This window comes from Pholcus phalangioides, unplaced genomic scaffold (genome assembly GCF_987345545.1).
Source record: "Pholcus phalangioides strain wild (caught in Gottingen) unplaced genomic scaffold, Ppha-v1.0 ptg000011l_1, whole genome shotgun sequence".
Classification (NCBI taxonomy): Eukaryota; Metazoa; Arthropoda; class Arachnida; order Araneae; family Pholcidae; genus Pholcus; species Pholcus phalangioides.
In genome coordinates, this window is record NW_028301604.1 from 32009084 (window position 1) to 32034338 (window position 25255).

The 25255-nt window shown below is 36.5% G+C and overlaps 1 protein-coding gene across 5 annotated transcripts in view; it reads left to right on the forward strand.

The window, feature by feature from the left end:
- ICA69 (islet cell autoantigen 1-like protein) overlaps positions 1-25255 on the forward strand; it is a 324248-nt gene that overhangs the window by 218067 nt on the left and 80926 nt on the right. For all 5 annotated transcript variants that reach the window (XM_089239477.1, XM_089239474.1, XM_089239475.1 and 2 more), the window contains one exon: positions 18419-18702. In XM_089239477.1, coding sequence (XP_089095603.1) covers positions 18419-18702 — 284 coding nt within the window. The remainder of the gene's footprint in view (positions 1-18418; positions 18703-25255) is intronic.

Here is a 25255-nt window from a genome sequence, read left to right on the forward strand (position 1 = left end):
AGAAGACTGAAATCGTACTCATTCACCATTAATTGTGTTACAACATAACTTTTAGGCTGAATTTAAAGGAGTACCACAGTGCTTTTCCAAAAGTGTGCGTCAGGGCTCCTAGGAGCATCAAATCGAGCTCAAAATATGGAGCCCACAAAACCTATGCTATAGCTCTTTAATGCCCAGATAGAAAACCTGGGAGGTTCGTTAAAATACCAAGTTTTTTGTGTTCCAAGTGGACTCGTCCAAATTTCGGCCACTTTCCCTCTCCCCACGCTTTCTCCATGAGTTTCTATTCATGCTACCCTTTGCATTGACATTCACCCTTTCATTTCAATGGATTTTCGGGATATAATTTGTCTATATACTGAAAATACACCCCTTTCCTCACAGTATTATCTCTTTGTAAAATGCATTGAGTACCCTTATCTTTCCATAAATGATATACATGAGTGTGAGTGCAAGGAGGTGTGATCCATACAGGTCTATTGTGTGAGAGGGTCTACTGTGTCAGTAAGGAAGACAGTACTTTACTTGGATATAATCAGTCCATTCTCAAGGAGCATTCTAGTACATCAGCTTTTAAAGTCCCATTGATAGGGCATTGTAGTTGTCTTTCCCATTCCCGCCTCTGACAAGAGCTTTCATCTTCTTCCCCGTTGGTGACAAAGCCCACCCAAACATACCCATACCCCCCTATCTGGGCCGACTTGAGGCGGTTACGGGCATTAACCTACTTGGCCGACTTCGGCCAATCTGGGCATTATAGGTGGTTCTTTTATATGGTGAAAAAATTCTTGGGAAACTGCCGATCATGGGCGGAGATACAGGGGGGGGGGCATTGCCCCCCCTAGAGTCAAACGTGGAGTCGACTGATCTAATATATATATGTATAGATGAATTGACATCATCATCATCGTGCCCCCCCCCTCAGACTTCCAAGTCAATCTCCGCCTATGCCACCGATGAACCATGAATTACAAAAGGGGGGCAGCAGACAAAAGAGTACCATTGGAATACAGTAACAAGCTTGCGATCTAGACCAGAGGTCTTTAATCTTTTTCCAGTCATGAGCACTGCCTGTACCCATCAAAAGAAGAGCACTCTTATGTCATGACATACAAATGCATGAAATCTGGATGATTTTAATAATTGAATAATGTTAATGTTTAAAGGAAATGTTGATCAAGTGCTCGGGAGCACCAAATCAGACATGAGCATCGAGCAACGGATTGAAGATGACTGATCTAGATGGACACCCAAGCATGACGATAGAGCTAATAACAAATGTCTAATATTGGACTTCGAAAAATGTGAATAGGAAAAGGAATATGTGAAATCCGTTTCTTGAAAGGGCCCTTGGTTGGTCTAGTGCAGTGTTCCTCAACCACCCGGCCCTGGCATCTGCCAAACAGCGCTGTGAGTGGTTTATTGCTTCATTTTTACCCATTTATTTCCCATTAATCTTGTGTATGCCCTGGCCTTCCTATCATGAAAAAGAAATCAACCATGCCGCAGGATTCAAAAGGCTTGGAAACACTGGTCTACTGGCCCCACATCTTGCAGTAGTGCCCCCTTAGCTGAGATCTTTGGCGTGCTCAGGCAAAATTTTCACTGGCCGCGTATAGTGAATTTATAGTGTGATGAAACAAAAATGAGAATCATCTCATTTAGAGTCCCCGGGCTGGATGAGCCCTCTACCGTGCTTCCCTCCGAATTGGGAAATCAGCTAGACTATGTTTGTATCCTTAAATGACGGTTTCGGTTATCGTATATAAGTAACTTTTCTTATTTTTTTATTTTACCTGCGCCAATGTGTTTTGCCTGCGTGCGTTAATGTAATTAGTAAAGAAATGGGCTCATTCTTGCACATTTATTTATTTATACAATATTTTTGGCCCAAGGCTTATACAACAGGACACAGTAGATAGATTCTATTAAGATGCCGTTTTCTTCTGATACACATCCCTGTGTGGCAATGAGCATCGATTCTGACGGCAAACTGCCGATTTCGAAAGTCTGTGCCGATCGTTGAACTGACTGAACAAACTGCTCAATCAGTCACACCTTGCTCCATTCAATGTCGTTCGGGTCTTTTGCTCTGTTTTGAGCCCACTATTGCTATGTGCCGCAGTGCCATGCTGCTGTTGTGCACACAGCATCGTGGTGTTATGATTGAAGTCATAACACATACTTTATGTAAATTATATTATTGTTTTAGATGGCTATATATTGTATATAAAGTGTAGGTGTTTTTCTTTTTTTTTTTCTCGGTTGGTGAAGGGGAATTATCTCGCGGATCGTGGGGAATGGAAGTTTGACCACATGGCCCCCTCAGACAATCTTTAGATGGACGAGCTCCACTTTCACTTGGGAAGGGGTCGAGTGGTCTGAGTTCCTGGAAACTTTCAGTGACGTAGATCTCATCCAGCACATTGATTGGCTTAAAGTCCCACTCCAGGAGCACTATCTTGTAAGTTTCGCTTCTCTCTGGGCGATTCTTGATGAGTATGCCGAGGTGTTAAGATGTAGAAAATTAATACTTGAGCTCAACCTCCATTCCCGTGCTTGTGAATTGTAATGAAGTATTGAAAGGCACGCTGAAAAAATGGGTATTGTTGTAATCTTTTGTTATTTATATTATATATACATATATATTTTGTGATTATGTAACCAAGGAGTCATGTAATTCTTTTTTTTCTCACAACGCAATATCCTATTCATGAAGTAAATGTAAAACTTTAAAAATTCTAATCGGCTCGATTCCTTTCTTGAAGTTTCAGTTTGATTCTTTTGATATTTTTGATGAATGAATATAACATAATAAAATTGGTGCCGTTTGACCAGTGGCACTTGCAAAATATCACGAGTGCTTTGATAACGTTCCTGGTCAAAATTTTTTGGATTTACTTTAATTTAATTTCTTGTTTCATTATAATTGATAATCAAATTTATTTTGTTTTTCCCCCGGAAAAATAATTACAAGACTCCTTGAGTTGGCAATGTTCGGTCATATGTTTGTTTTTTTAACATCGTAAATGAGATTTGATTTAGGTTTTACGCAATTTTCGTTTGATGATTTTATATTTTCTTCTGAGAGTTATTATTTGAAGAGTTTTGGTTTTTTTCTGATATGAAGCATTTTAAATATCAGTAGAGCAGGATGTTGTCTTAAATTTAGTTATTGGTCTCAGATGTTCAGAAAGGCAACTCAATGTGTAACATATTTAATTTATATTTTTATTGCTGGTGTATTTTACGTAACTTTGCGGCAGATGGATAGAAGAGATGATTTTATCGCACTAAGAATTAATTAATATTGATGATCATTGTGTATAAATAGAATGCATAGGATGTATTTTGGTAAAGTTATACATCATGGTGCATGAGAATTTGTGTCGAGCAATAAGAGAGAGAATGTTTTCGAATTATATGCTTGTTTTAGAATTATGTTTGTGCGAAATTAAGAGATAGAGTGCTCTAGATTTATATGCCTATACGGAAAGTGAGACCAGTAACTAAAAACAAAATGAATCCCCAGAATATTAATATGTCAAGTTTATGGCCAGTCTTGATTGGGTCCTATAACAACATTCCGAGCTTTTCGGGTCCAACTTCGGACATTTCAGCTCCAACATTATTTGAGCAAATAGAGAGAGCTGATCAGTTGGCTCAGTGGCCAGATAAAATTAAAAAAGAAATAGCTCTCCAAAAATGTACCGGGCAAGTGGCAGTACACTTATAAATAAATAGCCACAATATACGTGACTTGACATATGTTCAATTCAAAGCCTACATAATAGAAAGGTTCAGCTCTGAGGAAAAGCCCGAAACATTTTTAGGGTTGTTGACTACCGCCAGTCAACAAGATTTGGAATCTGTCAGAGATTTTGGTGATAAGTTGCGATCACTAGCAAGACGTGCGATTCCCATAATCCCGAATGAAGCCCCTCAAATTACTAATTACCGAGAATCACTCATTTTGGCGAGGTTCAAACAAGGCATATCGCCTCATATGCAACAGGTTATGGCTGCACATAATCCGGAGACCCTCCAACAAGCAGTTGATTTAGCTCATCGTATCGAGCAGTCTTCTGAACATAAGCCTGTTTGGGCCGGATCAGTTACTCCTTCTCCATCCTCAATAGCGAGCGCTTCAGCTTTTGCCACTAGTTCATCAGCTCAGTATCCTATTGTCCTGGTTCTTTTGTAAAAATTACTTAATATTGAGAAGGATCTGCAAGAGTTGCGTAGATCCTTCCACTCGCCACCCGCCACTCAACTAATGACCAAAACTCACGGGAACACAATTTTGTCTCAGCTAGACCCACAGTCACGTGTCTTTATTGCAACAGACAAGGACACATGGCTTGAGAATGTCGATTCAGACAAAATCAAACATTTCAATACCCCAGACCACGAGGGCGTATGAACGATCGCTCTTTTCAAACTTCAGATAACCATTTTAATTCACGGTCAAGAGAACATAATAGGCGTGGAGCTAACGGAAATTCAAGCCCAAGGGCTCAGTCACCAAATCAGGGAGAAGGCGTGAATTTAAGTCAGAGTGAAGAGACACAAGTCAAAAGAGTGACATTTGCCGATCATGTAAGGTATATTGATAGAGAGCAAATTCAAATCAGATAGACCAAATTCAAATCAAAGGTGTCTTGGGAATTCCCATTTTCATTAGTCAAAAAATAAATGTAACATTCGACATGGTAAATCACTCACACGCATACCTTTTATGTCATACCCGAAAGTTCTTCACACATGTATGAGGCCATATTGGGAATAGATTTTTTGGTTGCCAGCAACGTGCAAATTCAGTTTTTCGATGGGGGGGGGGGGTCTCACACTGAAAATGCCCAATGGATCAACAGAACACACAGATGAAAATAGTAGAAGAGATAACTTCATTTTTGGGAGAACTATGTACAAGTCAGTTTTGCCCCCTATGTCAGAAAAATTTATACCAGTTAGGCTGACAAACAAAATGTCATCTGAGTGCATATTATTTGAAGGAAACCGAACCTTGGTTCAAGTTTTCCATGTTGCAAATGTATTGCACTCCCCAATTGACGAAAACATATATTTTATGAAAGTCATTAATCCCTCACATAAAGAAACTATTTTGGAACCAGGGACCAAATTAGCGAGAGCTGAACCAGTCACCGTTACTAGTTCAGAAAGAATCGAAGTGTTGAATGATGACAGTGTAAGGTTGGATAAAACTTCTGTGAAGTTTGATACTAGCCATTTGCAAAGGGAACACAAAAGACAACTTTCATCATTATTGATGCAGTACAAAGATGTATTTGCAAGTTCAGTCAGTGAATTAGGGTCCTGTGATACCTTACTACATAGGGTCAATTTAAAAGACGATAGACCAGTGAGACAAAAATCGTTTAAAGTTCCATACGCTTTGAAGAATGAATTAGCATCCCAAATTAATGAATTATTAGATGCAGAAATAATTCAGCCGAGTTAATCGCCATATGCAGCACCAGTATTACTAGTTAGAAAAGCAGATGGAACGTACCATTTGTGCTGTGATATGAGAAAATTGTATTTGAAAACAGTTCTGATTCCTATCCACTACCATGCATGACCGAAATGATAGATAATTTGTCAGGCTCTTATTATTTTTCTTGTCTAGATCTTTGTAGTTGATTTTACCAAATTAAAATACACCCAGATGACATGTACAAAACTGCATTCATTACTGATAAAGGCCTGTACGAGTGGACTCGTGTTCTGTTCAGGATGTGAAACTCCCCTAATAGTTTCCAAAGGCTCATGGACATTGTATTATCAGGTCTCAAACCATTGCAAATCGCCACTTACATAGATGACATAGTAGTTCCTAGTAAAACAGTAGAAGAGAATTTGGAAAAATTGAAGATTGTGTTGTCTTAATCTATCAAAAACAATCTGAAGTTGAAGCCACAAAAGTGAAAATTTTTACAGACTTCTGTGGCATATTTAGGTTTTGTTTTATCCCAGGACAACGTTACTCCCGATCCCCGTAAAGTAGAAGTAGTGCGAAATGCCAAAGCTCCCGTAAACAGAAAACAGACTAGGGCTTTTCTCGGCCTGACCGGCTTTTATAGGCGTTTTATTCCAAATTATGTCAATATAACTTTGCCATTAATAAACTTGACAAAAGCTACTAATGAATTTGTGTGGTCAGAAGAGGCTCAAAAGTCTTTCGAAGTGCTCATTAGGGCTATTGTTTCTAAACCTTGTTTGAATCTACCTAACCTTAATAAGCCATGGTATTTGTATACTGATGCATCTAATTATGCACTTGGAGCTGTGTTAGCTCAAGATGATGACCAAAATATTCGTCATCCTATAGCTTTTGCCTCTCGAAAGTTAAAATCCCAAGAGACAAAGTATAGTACTGTAGAGAGAGAACTTCTAGCTCTAGTATATGCCATAAATCATTTTAAGCAGTATTTATATGGTCAAACGTTTACTTTATATTGTGACCAAGCATCATTGTCAAATGTATTGAAATTGAAAGATCCACATTCTCGTATAGCCAGGTGGGTCATGCACCTACAACAATTTGATTTTATAGTGATAAATAAACCAGGTTCAATAAATATCACTGCAGATTATTTGTCGCGACATGTTTTGCCTGTTACTTATGTGCAAGTGCAGTCTCTGCCTAATTATTCACTGGCAGAAATTGCTGACGCTCAAAAGAAAGATCCTTTCTGTTGTAAAGTATTTGAATATTTAAATTCTAAGTGTGAAAATGGTAGCATTCCTAAGCGTTATAAAACTCTTAAATTTTTTGTGCATGATTGTATATTATATGTGTGCTCGACTCAGTCAGAACAAATAAACTAAAAATGGAAATTAGTTGTACCAGAGTCCTTGATTCCAGAGGTGTTAACCCTTGCCCATGATGTACCATCATCCGCACATCAAGGAGTATCTAGAACTTTGCCGAGAGTAAAGATGTCATTGATTTCCCTGAGTATCGTTTCTCACCAAACGTTTTGTCAGGTCGTGTATTTCATGTATGCAAAAGAGAGCACATTGTAAATAGCTGAAGAGTCCCTTTCTCTGTCCCTGTGACTGAACATCCAGGTCAAAGAATCGCTTTGGACTGCATAGGTCCATTACCTGAAACCACTGCAGGAAATGTTTATATTGTGGTTATATCAGACTATTTCACGAGATGGCCCAAAGCATACGCAGTTCCTCATATCCGGGCAGAAGTAATCTCCCACAAGTGCTCGTAAAATACATATCTCAACACGGTATCCCAGAGCAAGTGATTACAGATTGGTGGTCGAACTTTGTTTCAAAACTCATGACAGAACTGTACAATACGTTAGGGATAAAGAAAATAACCACTCATTTGTATCACCCTCAAGGAGACTGTATGTTGGAGCGCCTGAATGCAACAATAATTCAATCACTCAGCCATTTGGTCTCTGAAACACATGTTGACTGGGATTTACATTTGCCGTGGGCCCCTATTAGCCCACCAGTCAGCGATTCACGCAGCAACAGGTTATTCTCCGGCATTCCTCCAATATGGTCGTGAATTGGTCCTTGCTATAAACATGCTCGGACCACTCCCACAAACAAAGTTTGACTCCTATCACGTTTTTGTGAAAGAACTGGAACATACTTTGGAAAGAACATTCCGGATTGTGAATTCGAACCTACTGAAATCAGCTGAAATGCAAGAACAGCGGAGAGCTCTGGTGTCAAAAGATAAGAATATTCAGATTAATGATTTGGTGTTTCTCTTTGTGCCAGCGATTAAGCCGCATCTGTCAAGGAAATTGTCAAAACAAAATATTGGTCCTTATATAGTCATATCTAAATTATCTCTGGTCAGTTATAAAATAACTAGCGTAAGCAACCCGGCTGACGCCCAAATTGTACATATCAACAGACTATCTAAGTACCAGCCACGGTATGACTTGCTGATAAACAGGCAAGATTTCGAAACCTTACATCCGAATACGTCTGAGCAAATGAATATTCCTTCTGAACTTCAGATACCATTCCCCTTGGTATATTTTCCGCCCGCTCCAGCACCGGATCGAAGTTCCTCCCGGTATAATCTCAGACCTACCATACATCAGCCTCTCAGATTTGTGCCATAAGGTAGGAATCAAATTGATCTGTGCTATATTGCCAATGAACTTTGCACCTGTGTATAGTGTAACATAATGCAAAAACTTTTATATATATGCAGATGGCAGTGCATCACCACAGCTACTACTCAAGTGAACATTGGTTTCATTTTCAATAAAAATTTTGGTTTCGTGATGTAAATTATCTAAATTTTGATTGCAAAGGTTGCTACCCAGCTTTAGATTTTTTTTAATGTGTCGTTTTGAATATCACATTATTTTTGCACATGCTATTATGTGCATTTTTGCTAGTAGATACTCTAATTTTAAAAATGTGAGAAAATGTGGTTCTTTTGTTAATTAATGACAGAACATTGCCAAATTACCATTTGTACATAAATTTTATAATTTTCATATTTAGCTACTCGTAATATAAAATGTAGATACCCAGTGCCGAAGTGTGTCGTAGTTTCGTTTTATAAGTTTAGACGTCTGATTGTCTCAGCTTGTTTCCTCAGTCATGGAAGAAAAAAAAACAGCTCAATTTTTTTCCCTGGTTACTTTGGTATTATTATTTTGTTTATTTCATATGTCATATTGCATACACAACACATTCTAGTTACGGTAATGATTTTTTGATTTCAGCTTAGTCCGAAAATGTCACTTGTGTGTGCTTTCCTTTTTTTTTTCTTTCTCCCTATCGACATATTCTCTTCCTCTATCAACATGTGTCTTCATTATTGCATGGATACATTCGTAATTTTGCAACAGCTTGTATGATTTGCGATTACAGCTATGATACTTGTGCATAATGTGCTATGTGATCATGTATAGGATCAATTTTATAATCTTCTAACAATAGAATGAGTAGTATGATGTGTTGGAGGTGAGACGAAGTTAAAATATGAAAATATGGTTCAGTTCTGTGTTATAAATATGGGGTTTGTTTGTTTTGATATGCATATTATGGTTTCAATTGATTATTATGTCATGATTGATTATGCCATGAAGTAAAACATATACTAGTATATTTTATATTGATATTTTTGATAACGAATGAATATAACAGTGGCACTGCGACTATGGCTTAATATTGATCAATAGTGTGTTCAGTAGTTTTGCATTCGCAGGACGCATTTTTTCTGTATTTTTAGAGCATGTAGAGGCACAAACAGTATTTACAATGCTCAAGCGAAGAGCTAGAAATGAAAGAGCTTCATTTGTCAAAAGCGATTACATTTACCACTAAAATCTAAACAAATCCTTTTTAAAAGGGATGGACAACGCAGTAAAACCATCTGGTCCACCTTGACTTATTCATATTGGACCTTGTAATTTACACATTTTGTAAGTGGTATTGAAAAATCGTCATTGTTAAAAAACTTAAGTATCTTCATAATTTGCCGTGCATATTGTCAGAGTTGACAGATCGGACTGTGGAAGACTCCCAAAAAGAATGTAATATATATATTATGAGGAGAGCAGAAAAGAATTATCTGACCAAAATTTTTTTTTTTTGTAACCAAGACATTTCTGTTATTTTGCTTTGGCTTGAGTCAATTTTACAGGATACTGAAATAATGTGCTATGAAAAAAAAAAAATTTGCAATTTTCCAAAAAAATTTCTAGGAATTTTTTTAATTATGCCATGATTATATTGTCTAGGGGGGGGGGATGCCCACCCCATCCTACTTTTTCTAATTTTTTGAGTGGAAGCCCTGCGAATGAGGAAAGGTCACAGAAAAGTCACCAAAAAGTCACAGAATTTTGCTTTTGGTATTTGGTAGACACCCTGTAAAATCTGAAGCCCAGCCTTCACGTCTGTATGGTCTATCAAAAATACACAAGCCTGACATCCCCCCCCCCTCTGCCTAATTGTTAGTGCAATAGGTTCTCCAACTTATGCCATAACAAGCATCTCACCACATTACTCCAACCTTATATAGATCTAACAGAACCTCTTACTTCAGAGAGTCCTCTCACTTGATACAAGAACTCCATGGGATTACTCTTCAGCCAAGCGACATTCTAGTGTTTTGACATCACTTCGCCCTTCACCAACGTTCCGATCATGGACACTATCAAAATTATTGATCGTATCTTTCCAAAAGATCTCACTGATCTATTCAAGCACGTCCTGACGACCACATATTTCAAGTGGAATGGCGAATTACACAGACTGATGGCATGGCTATCCCTCTCAGTCCTGTTGTCGCTAATCTGTTTATGGAGTCCAAGAGAAAAGCCATCAATTCTGCCCCCCCCCCCCAGAGACCAACGACTTGGTTTCACTGCGTCAATGATACATTCGTTGTGTGGCCACATGGTGAGGAGGCTCTAAATGAATTTCACTCCCAAGACACTGATAGTCTCTTCAGAAACCCACTTCTACTCCCGACTAAACCGTGAAGCTATTGAGATTATTAAGCACTGAGATAATTTCAACAGGAAGGAAGAAGGGCTGCATTTGAGCAAGATATGGCACCCGACAATCCAAAATACCAAGATCAGGACTGTTAGAAAATCAACTCTTCCAAATTCGGACCCCCCCATTTTAAATTTGAAGACTCCGATTTGAGCAAGATTCTGAAACCAAACACACAGACACACATTGCATAAAATTTGAATAATTATGATATTTGATCATGGTATGATGAATTAAATTAAAAGTAGATAAAAATTATTGGTGGTTAGTGCAGAAAAATATTCAGTGAAAACATGAAGTTTATTATCCTTAGTCATCATTGTCATGTATATATCACGTCCATCTCACGTCAAGAGTTGTAAAAGCTCTTAAAGGTTGCAGGTCATTGTACTTCACACAAGAGATTGGGATTGGGGCCTTGTACAAAGCTTCCAATTCTTCGATAGGTATGTCCTTTTGTTGATGGTCCTTTCTTCCTTTTTGCTTGTTTTCAACAGTAACTTTATGGCTGGTGTGACTATCAAAGAAACTAGAATGGCAATACACTAAACATGGTGTAGAACTATACACGAAGGCATCTGATTGGCCTTGTTGGCAGTGAGCATTTTTTCCGGTACATAGACTTTAAAAAATCTAAGCTTTTTAAATTTCTAGTTTATAGTCAATCACTATGAATAGGAGATTGTTTTCTATGACCGCTTGTTATAACTTTCACCCATTCCTCTGGAATCTCGACATAGGACGTTTGTGTAGGACACAACATAAATCTATACTCAGTGATACTTTGATACACAAATTAATCTCAAATTCTTAAGCACAAAGTACGAACTACACATTGGTAAAGCAAAACAAATACGCACACTCAAATATTGTTTTCTGCTCATGCGCATATGCTGGACTCTGATCATTTTTTCATCTGTACACTGTGACTAAAATCATTGTTCTTCCCTTATGCCATATACACTGAAGAGCCAAAAAAAAACTGATAAACCTGCCTAATATCGTGTAGGGCCCCCACGAGCACGCAGAAGTGCCGCAACACGACGTGGCATGGACTCAACTAATGTCTGTTGGTTTTCATGTTTTTGCTCGATCAAATTCCATATTGAGTGGATATGCAAATGTAAGTACTGCGTCGGATGACAGTGAGATTTTATAAAAAAGATTATGTGAATTCCGATCAGATGGTGATGAAGACAGAGACCGATATGGGTATGTCGATTGATAAGGTTTTTGAGTTTAAGGATTTGAAATAAATAGATGTGTTACTTTAGTATGAAAAAATTTGTGTCTTTATTTGAATTGAATTTTTTTTAAACAAGTTTATGGGCCAGAGCACCCAAATAGCTCTAGTTTAATCGTAAATGTTATAGCTAGCAAAGTTTTCTTAGATATTGATGAATTATGGCTGAAAGTTGCTCAGATTGATTTCTTTTTCCCAAGTTGAACGAGTTCAATTATTCAACATGGAAAATAGACATGAAAGTTATCCTGATGGATCGCAATTGTTGGGACTTTGTGATGGGCACAGCTCAAGAATATCCTGACGATACTCCGGAACGAGACAAAAGAGACTTTGCTTGGCATAAGCAACAGTGTTACACCACAATTTATCAAGGTGTGGAACAAAAATTTCTTCTTCTGATAAGCAACACTAATGATGGAAAAGAAGCTTGGCAAGTTTTGAAGGAAAATTTCGAACCAACATCCAGAGCCAGACTAGCATGTTTAATCGATGAATTTTTCAAGCTGAAATTTGATTCAGAGAATGAGACGATTGGCATATTTTGCAAACAAGTTGCAGAGGAACAACTTGAAGTCAAGGATGCGGGATTCAAGATCCCAGGAATTTTGTGCTGTTTCCAGTTGATCCGATGTCTACCACAAGAGTATGATAATTTAGTACAAATCCTATATCGTTTAGCGGACGACGAATTCTCTTTCTTGAACGTCGAGAAACAACTAATTAGTGAAGCTGGTAGAATCCAACTAAAAGAAAAAGACTCTAACGCAACAGCAATTGACTGTGCATATTCAATGAAATCAACAAAACGTAATCGGGCTAAATCGAGTCGCCGTTCTCAAATCGGTAGCAGTGGATGCGTGTTGGACAAACCAAACGAACAATCTAGGCCTTCAACCATCTACGATTATCTTATGGGGCTGTCGAAATTTTGCACGTACTGTAAAAGGACTAATCACAAGGTGGATCGATGCTTCAAAAAGAAAAAAAGTGACAGTGATCATCGAAAGAATACTCAGACTATGTTTTGTGATAGTGCAATCACCGATCAAGAACGAGCCTTCTCATCGACAAGAAAGATGGAAGAATTCCTGATTGACACAGCAGCGACTTCACATTTTTGTAATCAACGATCATGCTTCAAGAACTTTAGAGAACTGCCATCATCGGAAGCGCTTGTAGCTGACAAGGACTATACATCCAAGATCCTTGGGGTAGGTGATATTGATTTTGTTATTAAAGATGTAAAAGGTGACGTTAACGTAACTCTCACGGATGTATTGTATGTACCAAATATGAGGAGAAACTTACTAAGTGGAGCTAAAATAGACTTGGGCGGAAACAAAATTATTTGGAAAAATAACAAAATGCTTGTATATAACAAATGGTCGAAATATTTCTTTACTGTTTTTCGTAAAGGTTTATTATATGTGTTATATGGTTATCCAAAAATTAATGAGGGGAATGATATTGAAGCATATGGCTTAGATTCTGACTGTGTGCATAAGAGGTTTTGTCACATAAATGTTCCTGTAATTAAAAATATGTGTCTAAATAATAGCGTAAAAGGTCTAGAAAATGTGAAATTTAAAAACGCTAATTGCATAACTTGTAATATCGCTAAGTCTAAGCGAGTATGTCTGACTAAAAACTATGAATATGCCAGAAATACAAAATGTGTTCTCGAAAGAATCCACATGGATTTATGGGGGCCTGCTCCCGTGAAATCGTTAAATGGAGGTAAATATTTTTTGTCAATCATTGACAACTATTCAAGAAAAGTTGATGTGTTTATCTTAAAAAACAAAGATGAGGTGTTTGAATATTTCAAACAATATTTGTCTAAAGCTGAAAGAGAAACTGGTAAAAGGTTGAAGTCTGTCAGAACCAATAATGGGTTAGAATTCATTCACAAGACGTTTGAAAATTTTCTAAGTGACTTGGGAATAGGAATTGAAAGGAGCACAATTTTTACTCCAGAACAAAATGGTGTAGTGGAGAGGTTCAATGGCACATCGATGGATGCTGTACGAGCCATGCTACGTGACAGTAAACTAAAACCATCATTTTGGGCCAAAGCTTTACTAACCTATGTTCACGTCAAGAACAGGTGTATACACAAACTCACTAAAGGGTTAACGCCCATACAAATTTGGACTGGTCATAAACCATCTGTCCGACATTTTCGAAGCTTTGGATATTTGGCTTTCGTGCATGTTCCAAAAGCTTACAGAAATAAATTTCGAGCTGAAGCGAAAATTGGAATTTTCTTGGGATACGCTAACCAGAGAAAAAGATACCGAATTTGGATTCCTAAAGAGCGTAAAGTTGTTGAAAGTATTCATGTAAGAATTGATGAATCAAAAATTGGTGTTATTTCACTGTTCGGTCATGAAAATAAGTTTGAATATGGTTCTTATGAACTAGACAAAAATGTTAGAAAATTTGAAGATTCTGAGAAAAAACTATTGACGTATCTAATTGGATAAGGGAAGAAAACCCCAGAACTACAAGTTCACGTGTAGATGTGTATTATTTCCCTGCATCTAAACGATCGGAAAGACAGAAATTTGAATGATGTCAAAAAATATTGCGAGAAAAATAATTTGAAGTTTCATCCAGATCAATTCAATTTTAAACCAGTTGTGAAAACTGCAAGTGAAAAAGTTGAATCTGATGAAAGTGCAGATTTTGTGGATATTTTTCAATGTGAAGCTTACAGTGTTGAAATTCCGAAAACATTCGAGGAAACGCAAAATTCACAGTTCAAGGAAAAAATGGGATCAAGCTATGGATGATGAAATTGAGATCATGAACGATCTGCAAGTTTGGGATCTTGTTGAACCACCTCCAAATGCGAAAATATTAGGCTGCCGGTGGATATACAATATCAAACGAGATGACAAAAATGACATCAAGAGATTCAAAGCAAGATTGGTGGCTCAGGGTTTCAATCAGAAACGAGGTATTGATTTTACCGATGTTTTTTCCCCAGTCGTAAATTTCGATATAATCAAATATTTGTTTGTTATATTAGTTAGCTCATTGAATTGTTGTCATTTGATGTTAAATTGACATTAAACCAGCTTTCTTGTATGGTAATCTTGATGAAATTGTATATATGAGACAACCTGTTGGTTATATTTCTGAAAAATAAAAAAATTATGTGTGCCTATTAAAAAAGGCTATATATGGTTTACACCAGAGCGGACGTCAATGGAACTTTGAATTAGACAAAATATTACTAAATCTGGGATATTATAAATGTAAATGGTGTAATTGTGTTTATAAATTGAACAAAGTAATTTTGATTGCATGTGTTGATGATATTGTAATATTTGGTAAAACTGAAAAAGATGCAAAAATCGAGATCAATAGAATTGAAGACGTGTTAGATATAACTGAATTAGGGCCAGTAAAATATTTACTTGGCGTAAATTTTGAAAAAATTAGTGATTCAATGTATTTACATCAGGAAACTTATATTGATAAATTGATTTCTAGATTTAAAAATTTACCGAAACGAAATGTACAATTACCTTTAAAAGTTGGATGTAAATTACCGGATAGAGCAAATGAAATTTGTGAAAATGACTTAATGCGGGAAATACCCTATAGATCATTAATAGGATGTTTGTCATTTATAGCAAGTCGTTCGAGACCCGACATTTCATACGTAGTTAATACTATGGCACAATTTTGTAATGGGTACACGTATCACCATTGGACTGTTTTAGTTGATGTATTGAATTATATTTTTGAAACTAAGCATTATAAGATAAATTTGTCTAATGTAAAGAATTTTTTATTGAAAGCAAATTCTGATGCAAATTGGGGATGTAATCTTAGTGAAAGACATTCAACTAGTGGATATTTTTGATTATGCTCGGAGAAATCCCGGTATCATGGAAATCGCAGAAGCAAAAATGCATTGCATTGAGTTCCATGGAATCGGAATTTGTAGCTTTAACTGAATGTTTGAAGGAATTAATATGGTATTCGAGGATACTTAAAGAATTGAATGTTCTTGAAAATGAAATTGCTATATTGTATTGTGATAATCAAGCGGCTATTCATTTTGCTAAAAATAATGTTGAAAATAATAAGACCAAGCATATAGACATTAAGTACAAGTTTGTACGTAAATTTTTGAATGATAACTTATTTCAGTTGAAGTATGTAAGTACGAAAGATAATCTTGCAGATTTTTTAACCAAGCCTCTTGTCAAGGAAAAATTTTAAAAAATTGTTGATGGACTTTTCAATTATTCTTTGATTCAATCAATGGGGCTGATTGTTGGTTTTCATGTTTTTGCTTGATCAAATTCCATATTGAGTGGATATGCAAATGTAAGTACCGCGTCGGATGACATAGTGAGATTGTATAAAAAAGATTATGTGAATTCCGATCAGATGGTGATGAAGACGGAGACCGATACGGGTATGTCGATTGATAAGGTTTTTGAGCTTAAGGATTTGAAATAAATAGATGTGTTACTTTAGTATGAAAAAATTCGTGTCTTTATTTGAATTGAATTTTTTTTAAACAATGTCTGAAGGTAGTGCAGGAGGTAATTGACACCATGAATCCTGCAGGGCTGTCCATAAATTCGTAGGAGTAAGAGGGGGTGGAGATCTCTTCTGAACAGCACGTTGCAAGGCATCCCAGATATGTTCAATAATGTTCATGTCTGCGGATTTAGGTGGCCAGCGGAAGTGTCTAAAGTCAGGAAAGTGTTCCTGGAGCCATTTTGTAGCAATTCTGGACGTGTGGGGTGTTGCATTGTCCTGCTGAAATTGTCCAAGTCCGTCGGAATGCACAATGGACATGAATGGGTGCAGGTGATCAGACAGGATGCTTACGTACCTGTCAGAGTCGTATCTAGACGTATCAGGGGTCCCATGTCATGCCAACTGCACACGCCCCATACCATCACAGAGCCTCCACCAGCTTGAACAGTCCCCTGTTGACATGTAGGGTCCATGGATTCATGCGGTTGTCTCCATACCCGTACACGTCCATCAGCTCGAAGCAATTGGAACCGAAACTCGTCAGACCAGGCAACGTGTTTCCAGTCCTCAACAGTCCAATGTCGGTGTTGTCGGGCCCAGGCGAGGCGTAAAGCTTTGTGTCGTGCAGTCATCAAGGGTACACGAGTGGGCCTTCGGCTCCGAAAGCCCATATCGATGATGTTTCGATAAATGGTTCACACGCTGACACTTGTTGATGGCCCAGCATTGAAATCTGCAGCAATTTGCGGAAGGGTTGCACGTCTGTCACGTTTAATGATTCTCGTGAGTCGTCGTTCTTGCATAATCTTTTTCCAGCCGCAGCGATGTCGTAGATTTAATTTTTCACCGGATTCCCGATATTCACGGTACACTTGTGAAATTGTCGTACGTGAAAATCCAAATTTCATCGCTACCTCGGAGATGCTATGTCCCATCTCTCGTGCGCCGACTATAACACCACGTTCAAACTCACTTAAATCTCGATAACCTGCCATTGTAGCAGCAGTAACCTCTCTAACAACTATGCCAGACACTTGTTGTGTTATATAGGCGTTGCCGACCGCAGCGCCGTACTCTGATTGGTTCCATATCTCTTTATTTCCATACGCATGCCTTTACCAGTTTTTTTGACTCTTCAGTTTATTTCTTCCTTTATTACAGCGGACTGAAAGCATTTTTGCCTCTTATATTTTACGTGGTTCAAAGAGATGGTACTGAGCTATATAGAACCACAAAAACATTAATTTCGAATTTTTTGGACTGAAACTATTCCCCCTCCTGACCCTTCATTTATGTATGTGATTGTAGAAAGTGAGACAAATGACCTCCATAGAAGATAGCACCAGTAGAAGAATTACACCATAGTAGACTGAATTTGAAAAAAATTAGAATTATAAATGTGTTGGTCTTTCCTGTCTTTATGTATGGATGTGAGAGCTGGACAAGCAGATAAGAAAATAATTGATTCCTTCGAACTTTGGTGCTGGACGATGATGCTGAGAGTTCCATGAACAGCTGAAAGGACTAACAAATCGGTCATCGAAGAATTCAAGGTTGACTATTCTCTAGAAGAAACAGTCATTAAACAGAAACTCTCTTACTTTGGCCATGTAATGCGCACAGAAGGCTCACTAGAAAAAATGGTAATGCTTGGAAGAATGGAGGGAACAACTGAGACATGCTGTGAATGACACACCAGCTTGGAGAGCCATGATCTATAGTCACAGAGAGTCGAAATACTTGGTCATGACATAACCCAGAAAATTTATATAGTTTTTTTGTAGTTCTTTGCTTTGATGAATGATTTTTTTTAATTTCACTCTTTATTTTCTATTCACCATGTGTTTTTTTCATTAAGTTATATCTGTTAAAACCAACACCTGAAAGTGTAATTTTAGTGAGGATAAGAGTATTGAGGGGATGTTTCATTTTTTGGAAAATTTAGCTCCCAATTTTTTTTTAAATTTTAGAATCGGTATTAAATCTTCCTTTTTATATAAAAGTGCTGCATTAATTTGCAAAAATAAGACTATAATGCCAATGTAATGTAAAACAATACAGTTGTCAAGTACTGATTATATGAATTCAGTTTTTGGTGGGTAAATGATTTTATAATGATGATTTTTTTCCATCACTTAGGATGCTATTTTTTGAATCAGAATATCATGATGAAATTGGTGAGGAAGTTGCTGAAAAATATGAGAGTACTCTAGCCATTGAGGATAAATTTTCAGAAAATGTTTTGAATATCTTTCATAATGGTGCAACTGAATCAGATGACCACAATCAAGCTAATGAAAAGAATGGAGATCTTACAAGTTACGATGAAGAACTACTTGATATAGTGGGGAATGAAAATCACAAAAATTTGTACTCCAGTGAAAGAATTCAAGAGAAATTTTCAAGTCTCGAAGCTTTTGAAAGTAAGCCAAGTTATTTTAGTTTTTTTTGTTTACTCAATATTATATGGTTTATAAAATTTTTGACACACTTGAACACATTATATGTATTTCTATGTAACAATTGGGTATGTTCATTATGTTTGTCTTGTTTTTATTCTTTTTTTTATTGAGCAAGTTAATAAAGGAAAAGATGGAGGAAACTAATTGAACAAGGGTTAAATCACTAAGCCTACTTAAGACCCAATTTCTATAAAAAAAATTTCAAATATTACTTTACACCTGGAATCCAAACTGCTGCACATCAAACACAAGTCAGCCATTCGCAATTCTTTGAAAAAGTGCAAGAATAAAGTATATTTTATTCATTTAATTTTTGACTTCTTTTTTGAATGATATTTAAATAGTTAAATCTCATAACATTTTAAAAAAGATTCTGCTAATTCATATATTCTATATGAATATATATATATATATATATATATATATATACACACACACACACACACACACACACACACACACACACACACACACACACACACACACACACACACACACACACACACACACTTCATGCCAAGCTTGAGATTCACATGGTTGAAAAATGATCATTCATTAATGATTGTTACATTCACTAATGATTATTTGGAGATGTATTCCACAAGTGTATATGTAGTTAAACATAATCGTAAAAAAAACCCCATCTATATGAAAAAACATACATAAAGGGAACCTTCTCTGGCAAAACAAAATCAGGCTATATATAAACACAGAGAAAATAAATAACTTAATCTGATGTGTTCAAACCACATATCTATCATCACTGTCTCTAGAAATTTGAAATGCCCTTCACATTGCTGATCAGCCCTTGTTAGAAGCTTGGCCTTAGGAACGGTGTCCATCTCCGGAAACTTAGAAACCACCTCATCAGAAACTTGCATTTTATTTATGTATATAATGGAAGGGTCTTTAATAATAAGAATACTACCAGCAATTACCCAGCCCAGATCGGTACCCAATACCAATGGTCTAGCACTGTCTGTGGAAATTGGTTTTTTTCCTTAATTGCAAGAAGTGATTAGTCCACATCTAAGAGAATGCTGATTTTACCAGGCGAATAAAATTGGGAATCTGCTGGTGTGCGATCATGTAAAGTTACAATGAGGCAACTGTCTGACAATTTTAGTTACGACATAGACATAATGCAGAGTTGCCAACTCCTATGGATTGTCCGTAGTTTCTACGGACGGCCGCAATGAACTATGGAGCTATGGGAGACACTCAGTACTATGGAATTCGGTTAAAAAAAAAATTGGGTCTTTGCGTTTCTTGTGGTGTTTTACTTATTTTTATTATTATTTTCATAAAATTGCATCAATCTTTACCATAACGAAGAATTCATATACGCATGTGAGAGTTCGACAAAAGACAAACTCAGAGCCGATCTGCTTTGTCTGTGCTTGGAAGGCAATCTGTAAAGCTGCGTCTAAACCCACCGCTCTACTAAGACCTTCTATAGCAGAAAGCCTCTGCACGAAGCTTATGATGTCATTGAAGTTGTCCATTTCACCTATAGTCATTGCATGTACTGCAAAAAAAGTAAAGATTTTACATGTCGCCCTGCTTTATCTAATGGCTGCAGGTGAAATGGACGACTTCAGTAACGTCAAAGCTTCGTACGAAGGCTTTCTGCTATAGAAGGTGTTGGTTCTACTCGATGCCCAAACGTGCAAAAACCTGTTGGCATTGTTAATAAGCAGAACAGTCACCATCTGGTCGCTGGATAACTCTCACATTACATAATCTAATAGGTACCAAGTTCATTGATTAGTAAATGTTTGGTGTGGGTTATGGACAGAAACTTCGACCACACCACTTATTTACAGTGGTAATTTGAATGAAGCAATGCCTCTGAACCATGACCAAAATCTGGAAAAAATAGGTTATTCCCCCAAGAGAAGATCCATTGTCACAATCAGGATTCATATTTGAATTTGAAAATGTTCCAATTTGACTCTGAGAGAATTCTGACATGCTGATCATTAATTGGGTCAGACTTTCTGTTCCAACAAACCATTTAGAACTCGACTCAGCTTTCTCAAAGTGCAACAAGGAATGATATTTTTACACCTTACACCTAATTTTACTTCTACATGTTGAAATGCGGTGTGATAGATTCAAACAATTAATTTGTAAAATTAATTGTTATTAATTTTATTAATTAATAAAACAATAAATTTTTATTTTTAATGAAATCCGCGTGATGCTGTACAGACAATCTTAAAAAGGCATCATTTCTATACAATTCATAATTACTGTGGCAATAAATGCATTGCCAGAACTCTGAAGAGAGAATTACCCTTTTTGAACTCCACTTGTGATTGTCCTGCCCACTGGGTAGAGAACGAGTGTAACTCGATAGATAGGATAACTTCTCCAAGGGTGGAATATATTCTTTTGAACGAGTGCACAGTGAGTGTTCCCACCAACTATGCCTAGCAGGGGTCTAACCTTAAGATGGTAGCAACATCAATAAGGTATCAGCAGCTTTATCGATTTTTAAATTTAATATTTCTAAGAGACAAATTCTTTTGTAGTCCACCAAGTTTAAGATTTTGTTGGGAGAGGTTCACAACTCAAGGCTGACATACCAAGAAATATTTTGACAAGCTGCTATGATTTCACGATTGTTTGAGTAGTGATACACAAGAAAATCCCAAGCCGCCCCAAAATTCTCATTTGTGATAAAGAGTGATTGAATGAGTTTTAGTGCATCACCATGCAAAGTGGCTTTTAAATATTGAAATTTTTGAGCCCCGGATAAATTCATATTATTTGACACTGTGGCCCTGAAATAGGTCGAAAAAAGCCAACCACTCGTCCTAAAGGCAAGAAAAGATAGGAAGCAAGAAATGGGGTAGCTTGATCTCGCCATGCTCTAAAGAATTCTGCACAGATTTGTGTTCCAGATTTGCAGATTCAATTTCCAAAATTTTGTGAAATTTTTGGTAGTAAATTATCAATCAAATCACATCAAATCTTTCATTGCAATAAATCTCCACATATGTCTGACAATGTGATCGAATCCATGCTCATAGCTGTTGCTAATGCATTATAGCATCAGGCCCATAATTTGGAGGGGTCGGGGGGGGGGGCCCGGCTTTTGAAAATACACTAAAAATGAGATATATATATATATATATATATATATATATATATATATATACAAATGCATATGTACATACATTGAGTACATGTCTTTGCCCCCCCCTGGAAAAAGTTGAAATGACGGCCCTGTATAGCATGTTCACTACCCAAAATTTTAAAAAAGGATGCATAAATATTCAAAGCATACTTCCCTTGGGATGCTTAAAATTCTTTGGAAGATATTTTTTTTTTTCTCTTCACCTCTCTTGGAGCGTGCATATGGTTTTTTTTTCAAGGAAACTCTCTTTTCCCCTCTCCTTTTTTTCTCTTTACTCTTCCACAGAGTTTCGGCTTTTTTCCCCCACACCACGTATAACCAAGATTGGGGCAACACCAGCAGTTTACTACAGCTGCTGTTGGCCGAGGACTGTGTAGACAAAGCATTATCCTTCTTTGAAAAAAAAGTCTCCTATTTATCATCCCAAGTTGTTTCAAGTGCGGTGTACAAGGTGTGTGTCTAAATTCTTCTTCCCCACCCAAAGGAGTCGCTGCAACAATGGTAAAAGGTACAACTACTAGTACTGAATAAGTAACTAACTGAAGACGAAATGCAATGCGATGTAATGTGATAGTACGATATTCTTACTTCTCGATCGCTATTTATACACAGGTTTAATCTTGGGCCACTGAAACTTCCAGCATGCGGTAGACAAGTATTTCAGAATCACGACTAATTTTCAAAAAAATACATGACAATAAATTCAAATATTGACATTTTAGGATGGCAACAGAATTTACAATATAGAGGAAACTGGCCAGGCTTCCTCTATATGTTAACAAAGACTAATCGTCACCAACAAAAGTTCCCTGTCAACCCTGCTAGAGAAACAAGGTATTTGTGAATATATAATTATTAACTTCTAGACACATAAAATCATATCGAAATGATATATAGTATGATTCATTAAAATAACTACCAACCTCGACCACTGAAAGGGGTTTTCTCCTGGGGAGAAACCTAACAACTCTCTTGAATTAGGTGTTAGTGGTGGTGATAGAACACAGAAAATACGGGAACATATTGCTCAAAGGGCAATATGTTATGAGCAAAGTTGGGCCCCCCTTCATATTCCCCCCCCCCCTGGGCTTGTGTCCCTTTCCAATGTTTGTCACCCCATCTCCATAATATCTATATTAATATTGGGTTTGCGTTCTCCCATTATTTCTAATAACTTCACACTCATGCTATTAAAGATGCTTACTTGATGCAGCTTTGCGATATCTGAAAGGACCGTTTAAAACAGTTGTTATTATTGATATTTGAAGTGGTTATTTCAGACATTATCTGAATAATACAGGGTTTTCAAAGTATTCACTGTTAGGTTCCACCAAAGCTGGGGATATTGATGTGTGCATGCTTTGAAGTGATTCTTTGTTGGACTGCTGTTTGGAGCCACGAGTGAAAAAAAGTTGGAGAACCACTGCTGTGTAAAAAGATACCCTCTAGTCCAGTGGTTCTCAACCTTTGGATACCAGAGGCCTGGTTGATTTCTTTTTTTGTTTTGTGAGTGGAAGGCATGGTCATGCACATGAATACATACATACACTCAGTACCAGCCCATATACAAAAATGGTTTATAGAGTTCTATAAACTTTCTAAGAACTCTATAAAAAATTTAGGAATTTTATAGAGATTTATTTCTAAAGAAATCTCTATATAGAATTAAAAAATGAGGACTTCATAGAAATTTAGTTAAACAAAATAAATAATGAATAATAAATAAATTTTCAAATATATATTTGAAAATTTATGAAAAATATAATCGAAAATGGATGCCTTATAAAAATTCATTTCTATAGAAAGCTACAGAAAATTCCGTAAGTCATGAATATTTTAAAAATTTTGTTATAAACATTATTATTTTGTTATAAGTATTATTTATTAATATTTCTAAGAAACATAAAAAGTAAAAATTATACTGCACATGAAAAGTGTACGTAAATATGAAATAAAAATGAAACAATTCAAGTTTAGAAAAAACATCATATCTTCACCCCTTCCTACCTCACATGAAGATTGCCATTCTCCCAGTGGTGAAGTCCACTTTCTTTTGCTTTACACATGCGCAAACCAAGAATGACATCACCCTGCTCAGATCAAATCCTAATACAGTATAGCCAAAGCGTCCTAGATGTACAAGCCGTAATGTATCACTCCTCCAGGTTGTGACATCACAATCCGGATTCTTAGCATGGTTGTTTTGGAAGTTTTTAATGAAGCACAAAACGTGCATTTATCATCATATTTTATTTAAATTCAAGTTTTTAATATTTATTTTACTATTTACCAGTTTTTGCTACTTTTTGATTTGTTGCAACACATTAGCTGGAGAAATTTCGTTTAGATAATTGTAAAAGAAACCGAGAGCTTTTCGGTAATCATCTGACGACAGACTTCTGAAACAAAAGGGTACGTAGCTATTTGTACATAATTCAGTCAATATATCTCAAATATTTATTTTTTCTGACTTAATTTTGCATAATCAATTTGCAAGTTGATATGTTCGCTGCTGTTTCGTGTCAAAAAATTTTTTCCTTCTGTATTCAGAGCAGTTTTTTATTCACCTGTCTAATCATTGGAGCACATTTTTCAGATGTAATAATTTTTTTTTAATATTGAGTAAATCAAATTTCTCAGGTCTGTAATTAATTAAAAATACAAATATTAATGTGCTGAGTGATGTGAAATTTAATGAAGAGATTGGCTACTTTTTAAATAAATAATAAAATATTTTGCAAATTTAACTTGCATTTTAAACCATTAAATATAAATGTGTGTCATATTCAGAATATTTTATAATTCAATGATTTCATTGCCTATATGCTGTATATTATAAATGCTACACCTGTAATATTTTATATTTTCTTGTAGGTGTCTTGGTGCTGCTGTGTCTGTTAACTTTAGGTCAAACTGTAAGGGGAAACGAAAGATTGAATTTAATCCTCGTCGTACTGAGAAAAGAAATCCAATTTCAGCACCCCTGATATGATAATCCTTGCTGGATAACCATCCTGTTTGACAAAAAAGTTACCAATTAAAAGAATGTCACCAGAGGAAAGAAACAATGAAATCAATGGGCAAACAAGAACAGCAGTTCAAAGAGTGTCACTGCCTCGCACTATTATCATCTTGTATCCGAGTCATCTTACAAGTGTACTTCATGGTAAAATAAGTGAACTTTATCATTTCTGCATGAATAGGTGGAACTGAGTTTTATGAAAGTTGCTCGCTATTCCCCACAAATATTACTATGGACATCGATATTTTATTTCAAATAAGTTACACAAGACTCTTGAATATTCAGACACACGCCATATAAGCATTGGATCCTATAGAGGCCACTTTAGCACGCCCACCTAACTGCAG